Source organism: Uloborus diversus, chromosome 9, assembly GCF_026930045.1.
Source record: "Uloborus diversus isolate 005 chromosome 9, Udiv.v.3.1, whole genome shotgun sequence".
NCBI lineage: Eukaryota > Metazoa > Arthropoda > Arachnida > Araneae > Uloboridae > Uloborus > Uloborus diversus.
The window spans coordinates 118,057,274-118,076,496 of record NC_072739.1 but is presented as its reverse complement, the minus strand read 5'-3'; the positions used below and the strand labels follow the sequence as shown (position 1 = coordinate 118,076,496).

Genomic DNA, 19,223 nt, shown 5'->3' with positions numbered 1-19,223 from the left:
GACACACACAGAAAGGATGAACACAATTATTTTTTTGCAAAAATATTTCTTGATTAATTGTTTACATGTCCAAGGCATGTTGAACATTATAATTTTCAATCCCTGGCACTAATGCACAATTTGGAAACTCCCCTTTTGCCTATCAAGAAGAAAAAAAGGTAGGGAGGAGTTTCTCCCATGAAATTAAGGCTGTCTTAAGTGTAGGTGTCTGACTTCTCCTTAAATGGTTATCCCTACCCGTAGATTTAACAAGTGGGGTAACTTGGTGGGTACTTTGGGCCACAAACTCAGGGCACTCAGATTTTGAATCTAATGTCCTGTCCACTGGGATGCACCTTTCAATAAACATGCTTAGTTCTCTATCTATCAATTACAAAAATTATTCAATTTTTAGCTTGGTAATTCATAGCTGCTAATTCAACAACTTTGAAAATAGCTTTTTAAATGCGTGAAAAGCTTATGGAAAACAAAAAAGGAAGTGAGCAAGTAATTACACTCGTCATTTTATGCTGTATACCAACCTGTAGAGAAGCATTTAAAGAGTCCCCAAATAGCCCAGGACTCTGCCTCAGAGGTGGACTACCCATCCGGCCTTGACCATGCATGAGTGGTATACCTTGAGGGACAAGGCCCTGAGTTGGCAATTGGAGACTGCTAAAATGGGGCAATGGACATTAAGAACACAGAAATACATGCAATAGTCAAGCTTGGCACAACCTCATAATTATTAGTTTTTTAATAACAGAAAATTCAGAGAACAGCACAGATAAATGCTTCTATAAAAAGAATAGAAAGTCAATAACTGAAAAGAAGAATACATTTATTTTATGAACCTTGTTCCAAAAGCATTTGAACATAGCACTGAGTATTGTCACAACATGACATCAATATAAATAAGGCACATACTGTCAAAATATTTAAAAAAAAGACAATTTGTGTTGTACATTAATTGTTCATGTATTAATGCATATTTTTTGGAAAAAGAATTCTTCACGCATCACAAATAGAAAACAATTCAAATACCTATTCTATGTACTTGGAAACTTGGTTTCTCCGACAATGTTTATATTTATTGTAAAATTGAAAGCATTTGAGAATAGACATTCATTACATTTGCTATTAAATTAATTTTAATAATGGAAACAAAAGGGTTTTCAGTAAGAAATACAGACCTCAAAGGCACAATGTGAATCATGATTCATATGATTTTAGGGGAATTTTTATTATCTAACACTGACAGTCAATTTAGTTGAAATATGAAAATTAATGCTCATTTTTCTATTATTTTCTTTTTGATTTTCTGAAAAAATATTGAAGAGAAAACATACTTCAAATTAATTTCAACCAGATTAGGAAGAATAATTTTGGGCTATGTAAGAAGATTAAATTTCAATTAATTATTGAAAAAAAAATAATAAGCAGTTTTTCAGATGAAAAAGTAAATAAAATCTAAAAACTCTGCTTGCATTTAATAGCACAAATTGATCATCAATATCACATCTCTGCCAATTATCACCTTCAGTTAATCAGAAACTAATATAAAACTCACCAATAAACTTTATAAAAGTTCTGAAAATAGTCTGAGAATTAAGGTAACAAAAGAATGAAAAATAACTTACAAGACCACACGCATTGATAGACAATTTGTAATAACATTCATATTTTTCAAAATCTTACTCGTAAAAAGTAAAACTAAAAATATAGATAAATTATTTTTCTGTAATAATGTGAAAATTTGAAAACAATTACAATGGGGTCGTTTCCAAAATTTTAAAAGTATTTTTTTTCTGAAAGAGCATGTTTAAAAACATAGAATCTGACCATTTTTAAAATAATTTCTTTAAGTTTGATATTTAAAAAAAATTAGTTAAATCGGTGCTCTTTCATCGTTTAACGCTTCGGAGGATGACATCACAAATGATGAAATGCCATTCAGTGTTGCCATTCACGGTCCAAAATATTTAATTCGCATCTTTACTCACGTGTATTGGCAACAATATGGTTGATAGCAAGCGTAGAGCGCAATTGTAATTCACTTCTTGATTATCATAACGTGGAAATGCGATAGAAAGATGCGCCAAAGAGCATCATTTGTGACGTCATAAAGACCACGTCTTGTTTGAAGAATCGAACATTTTAAAAAATTAATTAAAAAATAACTATTGGGGAAATTGAAAGTATTTTCTGAGTCCATGTTATTTTTTTTCTTTTTTTTGCTTATTCTATCAATTTAAGTGACAAAAAGTACTACTTTTGACTGAAGGAAACAACCCCATTTCGTATACCACAGCTATGAAACATTTGAAGAAAAAGGGTGAAGAAAATCCTTATTTATGACATACTTGGTTTAAAATTATTTGCTAACAGTTATTGATGGCACTTCTATAATTTTACTAATGGATTTTTTTTCTTGAAAATAGAAATTTAGAGAAACATATTAATGAAATATTTTCCTTGAACATTTATTTCTCAAAAGGTGGAGTTTTTCTTAAATTTTCTACTAACAAAATATCAAACTGTGAATAAAATATTTAGCTGAAGGACAATTTTTTAGGTAAAAATCATACAAACAAATATGGTTTTTAAATGAAAAATAACTAAAAATAAATAAATTCTTTGGCACTAAGAAACAAATAATTTGCAGAGAAAAAAAAAACATTTTTCAACATATTCAGAGACTGCAAGTGCTAACAAGAATTAAAATTAGTTATAATATAAATATGAAATTTATCTCTTTGGAAAATGAAATTTCCTATTAGTTTTTTTTAAATAGTTCATACATTCATCATTGTTACTGTGATATCAAAATGTAATTATATAATCAAATAAATGTTTAACTTTTATCTACCTAAAACAAAAAGGTGGTTTCATTTATATTTAATTCAAGTTTAAATTTATTTATTTATCATTTTATGCTGTCAAAACATTTAAATTGCAGAAAACAATGCATTCAGTTTAAGGTCATATCTTAGTTTCTGATTCAATTTATGTGGGGTGTCGACACAAATTACTAAAATTCATGAGTTTCTAATGACACAAGGAAAATATTCATGGTCCTAACAAAATGTGTGCTGGTATATTTTGCATACTTTTTTGTGAGTTATTCTTTATTTAAAAGAGTAATGAGTTTTTAATTACAAAATAAATTCTAAAGTAATGTTGAAAATGCAATTATTCATATTTTTAATTTATTAGCAAATTAAACACATCGTGCAAACGAAATTATTAAGCTAGATATTGCTGAAGGCATACTACTAGCAGTTAATGGTACTGGTTTAAAACTGATTTGATATTAAGTACGCTGAATAATAAATTGCCGAAATTCTCTTTGCTATACTTGTAACCTCTGGCAATGAATGATTAAAAAAAAAAAAAAGAATCAAAGAAAAAAAAATTACTTGCAGTACAAGAAAGGATTTAAAATATTCATAAGAGGATTTTAAGTTACGTAAATTTCTTATGATTTGAATATACTTCACTATACATTATATTATAAAATCTGATAAAGTTATGAATCTAAGGGTTAATAAATAAATGTCCAAAATGAAAATATATTAGCAATTTGTTGAATTCATTTTTGCACAGATTAAAAGAAAAACATCATTTTAGAGAAATACATAAATTTTTTTTGAGTCATATGGTAAAATATTTTTTTTAAGATTTAGCGCTAATATTCTACAAATGCAACTATAAAACATTCTACATAGGCTTTTAATAAACCACACTAAACAGCATCTAATTCTAAAACTAGACTAATACTCAATACTAAAATTTTTTTCATATATAAATGAGCATATGAATTTTTTTGTAAGCATAAAAACCAGGAATACCTAAATAAAGCACTGTATATTTTAAAATTAATAATGGCTGCATAATGCACAGAGTTCTAAATTGCCTAACAGCTGATGTAAGATGAATAATAATATAAAAAAAGCTGACTCTGAGGATATCTAATACCAACAATCATGTTTCTAGAGTTGAAAACAAACTACTTAATTTTTATTTTTTTATGTTTTTAGCATTCATAAATAAATAATTCATTAATGACAGAATAAATAAATATATAAATCATTTAAAGTTTGTCAAGTGCTTCAGTTAAATTTCGCATCAGTTTCTCTTAAATCCATTTTGAAGAAAAATAAAAAAAGAATGAAAAAAAAAAGGTTTAGAAACAAGAGCTTTTAGAAACAATTTTAAGAAACATAATTTTAATAGTTGAATAAATGTAAATGGTATTTATAATATATTTTTTAATTTAGTGAGAATTAATACCGGATCTTATTTTCACATACATCATAACATTCACTTCAAGTATAACTGATAATTTAATTTAACTGAAGCAATGCTGAAAAAGAAATCAGTAAATATTTTGAACTTTTTTCTATTTATCTATACATATATAGGAGTGAAGATCTAAGTTGGAAATGGCAAGGAATAAGCGGAAGAACTGCACATATAGTTGGACTACAGGCATACATGCAAACAAGGTTAAGCCATGCGATAGCACTGAAGGCCTCAGCAGCAAGCACACATCCATTAAAAATAAAAACACAGGGCTATTACAATAGAATGTTCTTTGAAAAGCATAATTTTGATTTATGGAGATTTTTTTCTTAAATATATTATGCATCAATTCATAATATTAAATTTCAAAAGGAAATTCAATATTTCAGTTGTGTTGGAACAAAGGTAATGCTCCCTTTTTGTAGATAGATATACATTAAAGAGGTCTTTAGATCATTTTGAAATAGAGATTTAAATAAAATACACAATATGAAAGCATTAATGGTTTTAAAAATGATTAACAGCTTCTATTGAATTTATTTTATATTGTTTAACTTAACTGAATTTTTTCTCTATGTCCTTTTTTCCTTTTTTGGTAGTTCAAAAGAACTTTGGAACTGTTTAACAACAATAAAATATTAATAGTGAATAAAAATGATTAAGAAAAAAAATCTAGTGAACTTATTTTATATTGTTTAACCTAATTGGGATTTTTTTTCAATGTTCTTTTCTGCTTTTTGGGTAGTACAAAAGAACTTTGGAACTATTTATCATTCTTTCGGGTAGACAAAAGACATGCAATGTTGTTTACCTCCAGAAACCAGAAATAAGACTTCTTTTAAAAAGAACATTCTTAGAACATAACCCTGCAAAAAGGAAAAAGTAATAAAACGAACAGCAGGCTTACTGTGAGGAGGGTAGGTCGGAATCGGGATATTTTCTGGGTCTCCCGCGACTCAGGTGGCGTCGTCTCACAAACTCCTGGTCATCCACTCGCCACCATGACCCAAAGTCATCCTCATAGCGAACAAAGCATTTATGGAGAGACAGATTGGTGCGTATTGCATTCTGTGCAGAGAAGGGATTGGACAAGGACATGGGGGGCGGGGGTTTTTTTAAGGGGGAGGAGACAAAGAGGGGAAGTGCAAAGTACATCGAGATAGCAACACAATTATTAAACAAACATTCCAGCACAAAAATTATAAGCAATATCGGTGATGCAGAACATTAAATGCACACACAGATAGATTTCCAAAAAGCAGCGAGTTTTTTTTAAAAAAATAAGCAGGGGAGGTGGGACATAGAAAAAAAAAATGCATCACCACATAGGAGATGTTGAAAAATTTATTTTAAAAGGGAGTTCAGGTAGGAATTAGGAAGGGAAAAAAGAGAAAAGAAAAAAGTGAGTAAGTACAATGTTCAAATGATTTAACATACAGCATCAAAAACATACCCTGACATGCGTTCTTGAAGCCGCTGAGGACGGCGTTTGTAGAATTCGAGTTCGTCCACAGTCCACACTGCCCCTTTAACATTTTCGACCCGCATAAAACATTTGTGAAGGCTTAGGTTGTGTCGAACTGCATTCTAAATAATTAAGAGCAGTGTTTCAACAATGTGGTAATTAAAAAGTATTTTTACAGACAAGGCTCAAAGCTGAGAATCCTCGAAGATGTATCTGCTTTCCTTTTTTTTAAAAATAAAATCTGAACTTTGACTGGTAAGTACTTCCTTTAGTTTGAATGTGCAGTTAAGAAATTCAGTGCAATAAGACACTAATTTGCAACAACAGCTGTATATATACGAGCACTAGAGCTACAAGGCACTTTTTTCTCATGCAAGGGAACATTCTATAGCCCCTTAGAGTGAAGAAGTTCTGTAAAATAATTAAGTGTATGTTAGCAAATTTGATAGCAAAATTTTGCCCTTTTCTGTGCTTTGCAAATTTATTCTACAGATGCAATATTGTTCAAACAAATAAATTACCTAATTTTTCATACTTCTACAGCAAAAAGAATGTAAAATATATATGATAATCAATACGTAAAAAAAATCACTGTAAAAGCAATTATTTTTGCAAGGCTTTAACTTTTGCAATATTTAAGACTTGCAAAATAATTTTTTATAGCAGATTTTTCAACTTTTTGATCTGTTCATATTTGACTTAAGACCAATTATTGGGCAGCATAACTTTTTTCTTCTTCTTCTTTGAACCAAAGAAGCGAGTTTTTCAGTTTCTAAAAGCTCGGAAACCAAGAAACTGTAGTGTTTTTTTGCAAATGTTGTCTTATTGCAATAAATTTCTTTAGTAATAATTTGTACTCAATCAAGCTTTCAAGCGTCGAATTTACTGAAGAAAAGAGTGATACAGTTGCACTCTTTTGAACCAGCCCCCTCCTCAAATCTTGCTTCAATTTATGTTTGTGATGAGAGCCAGGTTACTGTACATATACCAAAGAGTGGGTAGTCAAAAAATGAAGAACATATTGACAACTTAAAAGAGTTAAATAAGTGTTTCTAAAGCTTTTTTGGAAGTAGAAAGGATGCAAATAAGTGTAATCTGATAATGCAGTTGCAGTTCAAAACATGGGAAACATCAGCTCAAATGTAAAAAACGTTTTATCGACACCAATGGTCTTTTGTAGACCCAAGCTAAAGGTTGATAAATGAACATAGTGTTTCTGTGTGACACAGTACATTATGAAGTCAGAAAGATTCAGTTAGAACTGTAGCTGGTTCTCCATTAACAGATGAAAAATCTTTCTCAATTGGAAGGCCACATTGCCAGTTGATCTCAGAATCAAAACCAAATCAATCAATTGATGAAATGAAGTATTATTGAATAAATAAAAGTAAGCTGTTGCAGCAAATTTTGTTCAATTATAGTTATGCTGAGATAAATAATGTTTCACATGTCTTACAACAGAACTTAAGATTAATATTTGACTGTAAAAATTTTGTTCCTTAGTTCAGCTTTTATTTCTGATATCCTTAATAGTTGAAGATAGCTGCAAAAAGTCATGTACATGCGTAAGAACAGGTATTAAGCATGTCATATAACATTTTCATCTTCTGAGCTGGACATTAGATCACACTCTAGGTTTCCTTGTACCAACCACTCTAGGTGGTTAAACCAGATGGATAGGGCCCTGAAGACAGCTCTGTGTTTTGATCCAGATCAGGAGCAAAGCAACTGTGATCTAGCATCCCCAGAGGTATGGATTTGGAATAGGACTTAGAAGACTTTGAACATATTTAACGTTAACCAATCTAAGCTGGACATCATCATCATCACCAACAAGGGCCCGCCGTGCCTTTCAATCTAAGCTGGACAACGGAACAAGCAAATGTTTTCCATGTCACATATCTAACTAATATTTCTGAATTGAATGAAATAGAGGTAGGCCAAACGAAGCAAAAGGATAGATTGGAATCAGGGTTATACATTTTTGTCTTAAATGTTTCTATGAGTAGTAGAAGCACAAAAGTAACAATATTGAGTACTGATCAATCTCAACTCTATGGTTCAGAATGAATTGAAGTTTCAACTGCAAGAAATAAGCTGTCTTGAGAATTATTTTTAGATTGATGATGGATTGTCACTGAGAGTGAAACAGTGGCAGGAACCTTAAACCCACTGTTGATAAGCATTATAGAAACTAGCAAAATGCAATTAATATAAACTCTGCTGATGCCCATTTAGTAAATCACAACACATTTGGAACAAAGTAAAAAACTAGTGTCACACAGCCGCTTTTGGGCCTCAGGAAGCTATTTTTTCAAAATAGATAAATACAAATACGAAAATGACCACCATCAAAAGGCTCTGAGCCTGTTAGCTGTCCAGAGTAATACATGTCCAATTCTACTGCATGTACGTTATGCTATTTAATTAGAAAATCAAAGAAAATACATTCTAATTTATAAGACTAAAATCTATAATTCAACTGTGAAATAACCATGCAATAAATTTAAAAATACAAAAACTCAACTCGCATGAAATCTACAATTTCATGTGAAACATGGTGATGAGATTCTCTACACTTGAATAAAAATAAATAAAAAGTAAAAAATAAATTACTGTTAACTACTCGGAAACATTCACTATGCAGTCAAACATAAAACATACTATCTACTGACTAATGCACAATGACATCAGCTATAAATTTCATACTTACATCAAGATTATCTGGTGTACGTTTTACATCAAACAAAAGTTGTCACTGTGTCCATAACTACATTTATTTTTTATACTAATACACGGAAATTAAATACATCTGCAGTTTTATCATTGAGTGTGTCACTTGCCAATAAGAAATAAAAAAGATGTGCAATTAAAGAGATTATACCAAATGAAAGTAAGTGCAGAAAAATGAAACTGGAAAGTATGAAAGAATTTTGAAAACTGAAAATTTTATTAAGTTTGCTGAAATTATATTTAACTAAATCTTGAATAATTTAAAAGCTTTCATAAAAACTTAAAAGTAAAAAAAAAGTTTTTTAATAGAAAAAGGAATTTTATTGTACTGACTTGTAAGCTAATTAGTTATCAAAATATTTATGAACTTAAGTTTTTTAAGAATGATATCTTCATTATTAAGTAGTTTTACAATATAAAGAAATTCTCTTTTTTTTAAATTTAAAAAAGTCAATTTTACATTTTAGGTTGTTGCATATTTGTAAATAATATTTTGGGAGCAATATATGGACGAGGCTAAAAATATAAATTTCATAAAAGCACTACCTTTAACTAAATCAAGAACATTTTATAGTTGAGTTTTATTTAAAAAAAAAATCAATGCTCTGTAACTTTCTTCAATGCATATCTGAGGAAGTAAAAAGTCTTTTTATTTAATATGTATTATGGAGATTTTATGTCTGAAAACCAAGGAAAAAACCGTTAAAAACTTGAATTAATTTAACCAACAAGGTCAGATTTAGATAAAAACAAACGGTAGTGTGAAAATATAAATAAAATCTAATCATTAACATATAAAACTATTTAGAAAAACAAATTGAATTAAAAAATATTCTTAAAATTTATCGTCCTGTGTACAAAAATAAATAAATAAATAAATAAATAAAAATAAATAAATTAAAAAATAAAATTTCTTGAATGTTTTAATAAGGTCAAAAAACTTGAAAGCTTTTAAAATTATTCACTTTAAGCACAAAATAGGCTTAACATGTTTTTTTGAAAAAGTATAAAAGGTAATATTGTAATTATGAAGACAGTTTGACTAAGAAACAGCAATGGATAATAAAATCACAGGCAAAGTACCTTGAAGGAAGAGTTCCGGAATTTTCCCTGAAAAGAAATTACTTTATGCAGAAATTTTACTAACATGGCCTGCATCAAGTACAAAGAGATTGTACATAGAAGAAAATTTCAGAAAGTAACCCACTCAATGCAATAAACATGCAGAATAGAAATTTATGAAATACTTAGCCTATTCAATTACAAATGTTTAATTTAAAAAATGTTACATTATCCCTGGACCTTGAATCAAGATATGACAAAATGGCTTTTAGGTAATAAACCAAGAATTTGGTGAAATTAAGTATTAAGTATTCAAAAAATGAAATTGGTTACACAAAATTAAATAGTATATTTGATGCATTTGACGTAGTCAAAGAAAAGCAAACATAGTGTTGATTCCCGCAATTTTGATAAAGTAAATGCAAGAAAGTTTACAACATATTTTGTAAAACATAATAAAATGAAAAAATGGGGCACCATAGAAATCTCAATGGCTGAAATGTAATAAAAGTACAGAATGTATTTTTTTTCTTCGAAAAAATAAAATGTAAGTTTATCGACGATAATGAATGAATAAAAAAGTATATAACAAGATGGGAATTGCATTTCTTTGCTTTAAAAATATAATCAAACTCAAAAGTTATCCAAGCTAATTTTGTTTTTTAAAAGCTTAAAAAAAAAGGAATTTTGTTTAAATTAAAAATTTTCTGCCAATGAGATTTGAAGAGCCATTTTTTTTTTCGAAATAAGAATCACTGTTTTCGTAATGATGAATAAAAATTTCAGTAAATTTTAAAATCAATAATCAATACCTTCCATGTTGCAGCATTTCTTCTGAAGTAGCAAAATGTATTTTGAAACCAATTATAAATTTCATTTAAAGTGAGCTGCTTTTCAGGTGCTTCAATTATGGCCTACAGTGGTAATAAAACAAAATAACAAATTAAAATTTGATGAAATAACGATGAAAACAAAGAGTAATATTAATTATTATTTTTAAAAAAAATTCACATTTCCAACACTGCAAAGTATTTTCTTATTCTTTGCTAAATGGTTATTAAATTTGCAAAAAATTATTAATTCAAATGCTTTATTACTTAGAAAAATCATATATTATAATTGAGTTAAAATACTTATTTTCGCACTAATAGTTAAGGACAAATAAAGCAATGTTTAAAATAGCAAAAAACTTGCAGAAATGTGTCTTTTCAATGCAAAAAATTTAGCTTATAGATGGAATTACTTTTCTCAGATGCTTTTTCCTCCTTGAACTCATTTCTTTGAGTTAAAAAAAGTTTTCTTGCCCATTCATTCCAAGAGCAATGGTGCATCCTCCACAAATGCTATGGAACACCTCCCTAAACTCCTCTTAATTTACTAATCACCCTAAAAAGTTCAAAGCCGCTATCTGTGGCCACGTGCTTTGTAACTCCAAAAGGTGCAATTTTTAACATTGTTCTGATGTTTACAAATTTTCTTGATACGTTTGGTCGCATTTTAAAAAAAGTATATAGAGTTAGTTTGTGTAACAAATTAGTAAATTCTGTCAGAAAATGTAAAACTGCCATGACGTAACAGGAAAAATAACCACATCAAATATTGAATGTTGCAGATAGTATGACAAATATATCTCAAAAATTATGAAATATTTGGAAACAAACATATATTCAAACAAGTAAAATTATTTTGCTAATTACTAGATATTTAAAATACGCATACTTGTCTTATCAAGGAGGCATAAGTAAATGGAGGCCTGACATCAGCATTTCTGTAAAATTCTCTATTCCTTTGAATTTCTAAAAAAGCAAAAAATATTTATCTATTCAAAAACATTAGATTTTTTTTTTTTTTTTTTTTGTAAAACAGAAAACAATATTTTCTAATTAAAAATTAAGCGAAAAACTATTATCTATACGTCTTACATTTCAAGCTATGTTGCTAAATAATACTTATAGACAAACTATTTACAATGGAGCTCAAAACAATTGCTTAGAAAATTCTGAATCATTATTGTTTAGAATTATTATAATCACTATAAACTTGAATTTAAGGTAAAACCACCAGTAGTTAACAGTGCAATAGTATAGCTGACACAGGGGAGCCTCCCCCCCCCCCCTGAATATTATGAAGCCCCCGCAAAACGGAGAAAATTACCCCTAGAATAAAACCCCTAAAGATTACAAATTCACAATCTGCGCCATGACACCCCCCCCCCTCCCCCAGGTGGGCATCCCAGGCTGACACACATAGATAAGATAAATCAACAGCAGAAGAAGCCCAAACACCAAAAGATCAACAAAGAACTAGCTGAAAGACAAGTATAGAAAACTCAAACACTATTTTATGAGTTTGTAAATTTGTTGCAATTTTATAATTTCTTGTGCTAATTTAGTGCAGCCTCAACTGCTGGTAGTTTTACCTTATTAATGATTGAAAATATTTTGTAATGAAAAATTATGTACCATGTAATATGTTTCTTGACAGAAATACACTTATTTATAAAGGCAAAAATAGCAACAAAGATTAGCATACATTTCGGGAGGAAAATGCCAGGAAACTAATCATGATGATTTGTTTGAACTATTTAATTTCAAGAGCACAATACCTTCAGTTATGTCGAGGTTAGCTCTCTCCACAACTCGCCTCCTGATAGGAGAGTCAGGTAATGAGGGAACATCTAAAGCTAAAAAGTAGAACCAATAAATTTTAGAATTATGTGTTAACATTTCCGAAATTGCAATGAAAAGCAGAAACAAACAAAAAAAAAAAAAAACATAATCATTGTAACACTGTTTAAAATAACAAAAAATTGAAAACAGAATAGAAGATAATGTTCATGAATTAATAAATGAGGCAATGGTTAAAAAAGGATGACAAAAAATGTATGCAAAATATATTACAGATGAATAGTAAATACTGTCGGTTTTTCACGAGAAAGCACTTCGTCCTCCTCGAACGCAGAGTTCCATTTTACGCGAGGTTGATCAGTAAGCAATCCACGCGCTTCTAAAGGAGACAACCAGACAACCTTAACTTGGCGTGCATTTAAATATGCAAAAAAGTCTTAGTGTCCTTTACATCACTTGTGTTCACTTGTCTGCTGTCATTTTAGTTATTCTTACATTTTAAAAACTGCTGCTTTTGCAACAAAATACTATGACCCGAATATACCTTCTGCCGAAACCAGCGAAATAGAATCATCGGATACCACGTGACGAGGGAGGAGTCTAGTGCCTTCTCGTGGAAAACGGACAATATCAATGACAGGGTGAGAAAAGAATTTCATTACATTTCACTAGATTTTTCCTAATTCAATACCTATGACTTTAATAAATGAAATGGATGCCTTAAAACCGAGCTTTTCAGTTGCAATACTGTTTATAAAGATAACCTAGTAAACAAAATATAAAAATGATTGGAAACAAGATTTCAGCGGCAGGGATTCAAAAAAGTTTTAAATCTTTTCAAATGTAAGAATTTCACCACTTGAGCGGATAAAGGCAAAAAAGTACCTGTGTAGTTATAATGAAAACAAATCGTAATAAATAAACATATGATAAGATGAGTTTCATCAACGTTCTTTCTTCACAAAAAATAAAAATATAACAATCACCAGGGTTCGACGATATATATCAGTCGATAATATCATGATATATATCAGTCGATATATATCATGATATATATCACGATATATATCCGATATTTATTTTGAAAATATCATGATATTTTGATATTTTTGAAATATTTTTTTCAACTACGGTATTTTCAATGTAAAAATGAAATTAATCATAGTATCACTGTTCATTTATTATTAAAAATAAGCAAAAAGTTATGTACTACGTTTTTATGATGTATTAATACATCATTAATATAACAAAGAAAAAAAAATCCTTTTTTATTTTATATTTATAAAATTATTAGTAACATAACAGTTTTAATTCATATTAAAAGTGCCTAATTAAATATTAAACATTGGTCAGAAAAAAAGAAAATGTCTTATCGAATGTAGCCATATTGTAATAAAAAATATAAGAAAATAAAAAGTGATTTGAAGATGTATTTACTATTTTGAAGACTTCAGTTTGTGTTGATTGAAAGTATCAGATTTATATCAAAATATCGGATGTTTTCGATATTTTCAAAAACATCATGATATTTTCGAACCCTGACAACCACGTTCCTTCAGTTTTCAGAAAGAAAAAAAAAAGATAAAACGGTGGTAAGGAAATCTTTCACTTAGTGCTGCCATCTATGAGTTGCTAATATAGTCTAATTCAAAATATTTTTAAGATGATGAAATGTAAAAACGTAGAAGAACAAATTTGCAAAAATTGCAAGTAATCCCTTTTGAATGCAAAAATATGTGCAGCCAGAATTTACCATTTGAGTAGGGGGTTAAATTTTGGGGAGGATGAAATACTTGATTTAGCGAAAGACCAAATGAAATTTGGTTGGCCAAATTACCAAATGATAAAATACGAGCATGCATATGTACCCACATCTAATGAAAAAGGCCATAAGGTAATTGAATATTGGACAATATTGGACCATATTGCAGTGTTTTGGACAAATGTAGAGTCCGTAACATGACACTTTTTTTTGCCTTACTCTATTTCATTACTGTTTGATTAGCACATTATTTTAATTTGAGTTTGCGTTTTGGTAGGACTACATTTGTCCAAACTACTGTAGAATGGCCCTATTTCAATACTGTCTACAAAATTAGCCGAATTTCAGACAATTTTCGAGCATGGAATTTTCTTGGGAGAGATAGCGTCGGATCGGATCTACAATTTTTCCGAACTGGGGCAAAAACTTTAAACTGCCGCCCTTAGCCATCTCTCATGAAGTTTTAATAACTAGTTCAAGCGAAAATAAACATAGAAATGGGCTGAATTTTCCGGGACATCGAATTCACGGACATCACATTTAATACACATATAGGAATTGAAAAACTTATCCGCTATTTAAGAGAATGACTAACGACTACCGGAAAGTCTCATATGCGTTTCATAGCTAACTACTGAGACTTATGCCATTGAAACAAACCCCATTATATGCTACATTACGAATAAACACCTTTGTGCTTGAAAATTAAATGAATCAATTAACCAACGTTTTGATTCGCAAAAATTGCAAATTACTGCACTGCAGACACGTATTTCGGTGTTACAAGGAACATCTTTTTCAATGCAAAGAAGTGTGAGCTTTTGGATGAAAAGTCATTCGAGTCATTCCTCGGATATGATGTTGCTTGTATAAAGGTGTTCCTCAACACCGAAACACTTGTCTGCAGTAATTCGCAATTTTGGTTAATTGATTTATTATATGCTAGATTCAATATCATATTTCAATTCTAACATGGCTTGAAAACGGCAAAGTTGTGGAAAATTAGTTCATAATGGTTGCCCCTCGATTTTAACGGAAAAGATTTTACCAGTAATCCTTTTGTACTCTTTCAGTTCATTAATTAATTTTTGAGGAAGCGATTGACTGATGTTTTTGTAATCGTCAGTTTTTTCTTCATTTTATGGTCCGGTGACTGCTGATAATTTTGCCTTTTGTTTTGAAAGACGCACGAATTATTAAAACTGAATAATAGAAAATGAAAAAAATTCACTGCGCAGAGCAAATATTTTAAAATTAAGAACAAACTTTGTAATTAAGAAAGTATGAGTGCGACGTTGGGAAAGTAAGACTCATCAAGCTTCTTCGGAATGAATCTTTATTAGAGGAAAAGGTGTAAATATGGGCACATCTTTTATTTTTGATTTAAAATTTCTTTCAATTCGAAAAATTCTAGATTTTTGTTTCTCATCAAGAACTATAACAAGTATTCTAAATGTGAACAGGTAAAACAATGATTAACATCAATGATTTCAGTCCAAAAACGATGATTTATAAAAAGCTTTAAAAAAAACCCAGAAAAAAGGCGGTGTAGATATGTGCACTCTTCAAAAAAGTGACCAAAAATAATTTAAAAACTGGAAAAAACTATGCAAGATGATAGAAAATTTCTTTATTGCAGGGGGAGGGGGGAATTACAGAAATAAAAAAGATAACTGGCTCTTTCCAGGGCAGGACTAACTAAAAGTGGGGTCCTAGGCTCACAATAATTTGGAGGCTCCCAGAAGATTCTATAGCGGAATGCAGTGGATGATTTACAGGTTTGGGGCTCATCGGAATGAATTTTTGGGGTCTCTTTGTCTATATCAGAACTATGTATAAATAATTGATCATGTGTATTTATGAACCCTCTTTGGGGGCCCCTTTTAATTGTGATAGGTAAATTCGCTACAGGCAGAATAAAAAAATCTTCTAAAGAAGTTTTTTACAATTAACAAGAAAAAGACATAATTTTTTATTGTTACTTAAAAGATTCATGAATTTTTCATATAGTTGTAATGCTACAAAATTTTTAATGTAGTTTAAGGATCCTTTTGAAGATGGGGCCCCAGACCCAGGCCTAGACGGCCTGTTCGGCAACCAGGCCTTGACTCTTTCAGCACCAGCACAATCTAAGTGTACTCGCCCATTTGGCACACAACACATTTCACCCACACCTCTCCCGTCTCCCCGAGTGTCTTCACAGAACTTTCCATCATAAAAGGTGCCAGTTGCATCGCTTGAGAAATAGTTTTTGTTGTTAAAGAAAAGAGGTGGTATAGTTATAAGCTACTCTTTAAATTGGGGCCCATATTTACACCAACTACACCTAAGAAAGATGGTCACTCTCACAGGTAACGTAAAAGCGTGCAGGACTAAAGGTGTGCGTCTAGAACTAGCTAAAGATCTCCGCTTAAGAGATATCACTGTGAAATTGTTTTTAACTAAACATAGAAACATGAAAACAAAACTATTTCACATGTCTCTTAAAAGTTTGCAGTCCAGAAAAACACTAATTTGCAAAATAACTCACGCTGCGTCCATACTACTTGAAACAACGTTTCCAACTGCTCTCTGCTATCTTATAGTAGTAAATGGCATCATATACAGTCCTCGCTGACAGTCTTCAGTGCCTCCCCTAGCCACTATGGAGAAGTGCCCATATTTACACCTGTGCTCAAATTTTTACACCTTTTCCTCTACTAACGAAAACGCACAATTACTCAATAAAATACAGTAGAATATCGATTACCCGATTCAAGTCGATTTTTTTTAATTTAACTTTTGAATTTTTTTTATATGCATAGATAATAATTTTAAAATATGATAGCAAAAGCGTAACTATAAGTTTACCAAATATTCGCTATTTATACAGATTCACTATTTATAAAGCGTTTGCGTAACAGTGCTTTAATCAAACGCCACCCATGTTTGAAAGAGAGCACAGTAGTTTGTTACGAAATCATTAAATAACCTTTATTTATTTATTCTTCTAAGCTTCGATTCCTTATACTTTTGCTGTGAACATGGTTTTCAGTTGCTATAAATGGTCTACCCATTTAAGGATTTGTTTTACTCATCAATATTTCCCGGTTATTCGAGAAATCATCCTGGTAAAAAAGACAGCCCGTACCGGTTATTGCGATTTTTGTCGGAGGGGGGGGGGGGGTTGCATCACAATGTAAATTATATTAATAAAAGCAAAAACCACGCATACTTTCCTGTTTATTAGGACATTCATTTTCGAAAGCCAAGGCAGGGTTTGACCTCTCCCTAAATGACGGACTACTGTCCAACCACAGATTGCATGGAATTTTCAAACATACAGATAAGACGAATCTATGTGAATAAGGGGGAAAAGTAAAAATTTCATGCGCGTATTCCGCTCATTTGAATGAGATTTTGCTTCTGCAAAACCTGACATCGGTAAAAAATAGTAGATTCGTCCATTTCCGGCTGTAAAACGGATGTTTGTCTTTCCATACAATCCACTTTCTTCTTGCATCTGAACCAACATCTCGATAGTGTTCATATAAATTCAAAAACAAGAGTCAGTAGGATGAGGGAAAATCGAGCCATAGCTGTGGCAATCCAATTCTCCCATTCAAAGACACGCATGCGTTCCTTTGTTCATTCGTCTGCGGTCTACTGCTCCGACCTTGCACCATCAGACTTATTGTTTTCCCTACATTGCTATCAGCACTATCCCGGTGACAATTCGAAAGCAATGAAAAATGACACCAAGCTGTGACTAGCTCCCTGAAATCATTCTGGATCTCAAAGCCCCTCTCGTATCTCTCCTACATATTAAAATAAGATGTTTATCTGTTTGTATGTGGCGCTCTTCCCGGTACGACGGTAAGGCTTAGAAGTATGAAATTTGTTATACAAATGAAGTTTTTGACGACGGTGTGCGCCTCGGAGCAAAATTAAAAAAAAAAAGAATTTGAAAAATAAAGTTACATAATGTTTTGTGTGATATTTTGTGACTTTTTATCAAATTGAGTCAGAACTTATTGCTGTGTTAATCTATGGTTGATTGAGTGTGTGACAATCAATTTAACTGCCTTCTGGTTGTTAATAGACAGTTCCAATGAAAATTTATAATTCAGTTCGGTTTCCCTTACTTTTCGCTGACTTTAAAATCCCCCCCCCTTAAATGTATCAAAAGGTAATGTTGAAACTGAAAAATTGGGGAAAGGAAATTTGTGTCAGCGAAAAGTAGGGAACACAATCAGGAATTCAGTTCAAACTAGAAATTAACACACATTGTTGTAAGTTATGTTGTACATCTAACGGTGCAACAGTGCTGAAACATCCTAAGAATTTGGTTTACCCCCCTGTTTAGCCGACACAAATATTTTCTTCCCCCTGTCATTGAAAAATTCAATGAGAAAAACTCTAAAGATAAGATTAAAAAATAAAAACAAGAAGGGGGGGATTTTGTGTCGGAAATACGGTAATAACACCAAGGTTTTGAAGAAAAATTATTTCATAGAAATATAGTAGAACTAGTACTTACCAATAAAACTGCGCTCTGATTAAAACAAAATAGCAATGTCTGGTCTTCAAGAAGGAAACCCTTCAAAACCCTTAACTCCAAAGAAAATTTACTATTGGCGACTGAGAAGCAGTAAAAGAAAAATGAAAAAACTTGCGTATGGAAAAAACATGGTGGGGTGTTCTTGAAAGATTCTAGTTTGAGAATCCACAGATGGTGTTCTTGGGATATCGATTACAACAAAACAAGACAAACTTTCCCATTACTTGTTGGATGCCCATAACTAGTCATTTACCCCATACACAAAAAAGGTTTGAACTGGCGCAAGCTTATCCTAAATGACTGTAATGGCGAAAAAAATAATACTTGCATAAAGAAGATGCTTTTGTGTTTATGCAAGTATTCTTTAAATTCAGAAAATTGTGAAATCGAGTTTCGTTTAAGTTTGTCTATTTGTAATAAGAATTTGTAATAAGGCTCCTAAACAATCAATTACTTTTTGTAACTGAAATTATTTTAACTGGGAGTTGTACATCGGGATTGGAGGTTAGTTCATTGAAACATAAATATGAATCATAATCAGATACTGTATATGAAATTATTAAAGGCAGTCGAGGAAATTTGTTGATGGGGTTGGATGACACTAGAAATAAATATTAAGCTTGAAAAACCAAGGCCGCCGAGAGCCAAAGCGGGCCCCTTGTCAGTTTGATCGCCGGGCCCCCTACCTTCTTAAAATTTATAGAATTTATACAACTCCGATTTCGAGCCGGGCCTCTAGTTTCTGACTGC

General features: G+C 31.0%; 1 protein-coding gene across 1 annotated transcript in view; it reads right to left on the bottom strand.

Moving 5' to 3' along the window:
* LOC129229808 (forkhead box protein P1-like) overlaps nt 1–19,223 on the bottom strand; it is a 475,853-nt gene that overhangs the window by 5,747 nt on the left and 450,883 nt on the right. The window contains 5 exon segments of the mRNA XM_054864184.1: nt 522–654; nt 5,738–5,871; nt 10,357–10,458; nt 11,264–11,340; nt 12,150–12,227. Coding sequence (XP_054720159.1) covers nt 522–654; nt 5,738–5,871; nt 10,357–10,458; nt 11,264–11,340; nt 12,150–12,227 — 524 coding nt within the window.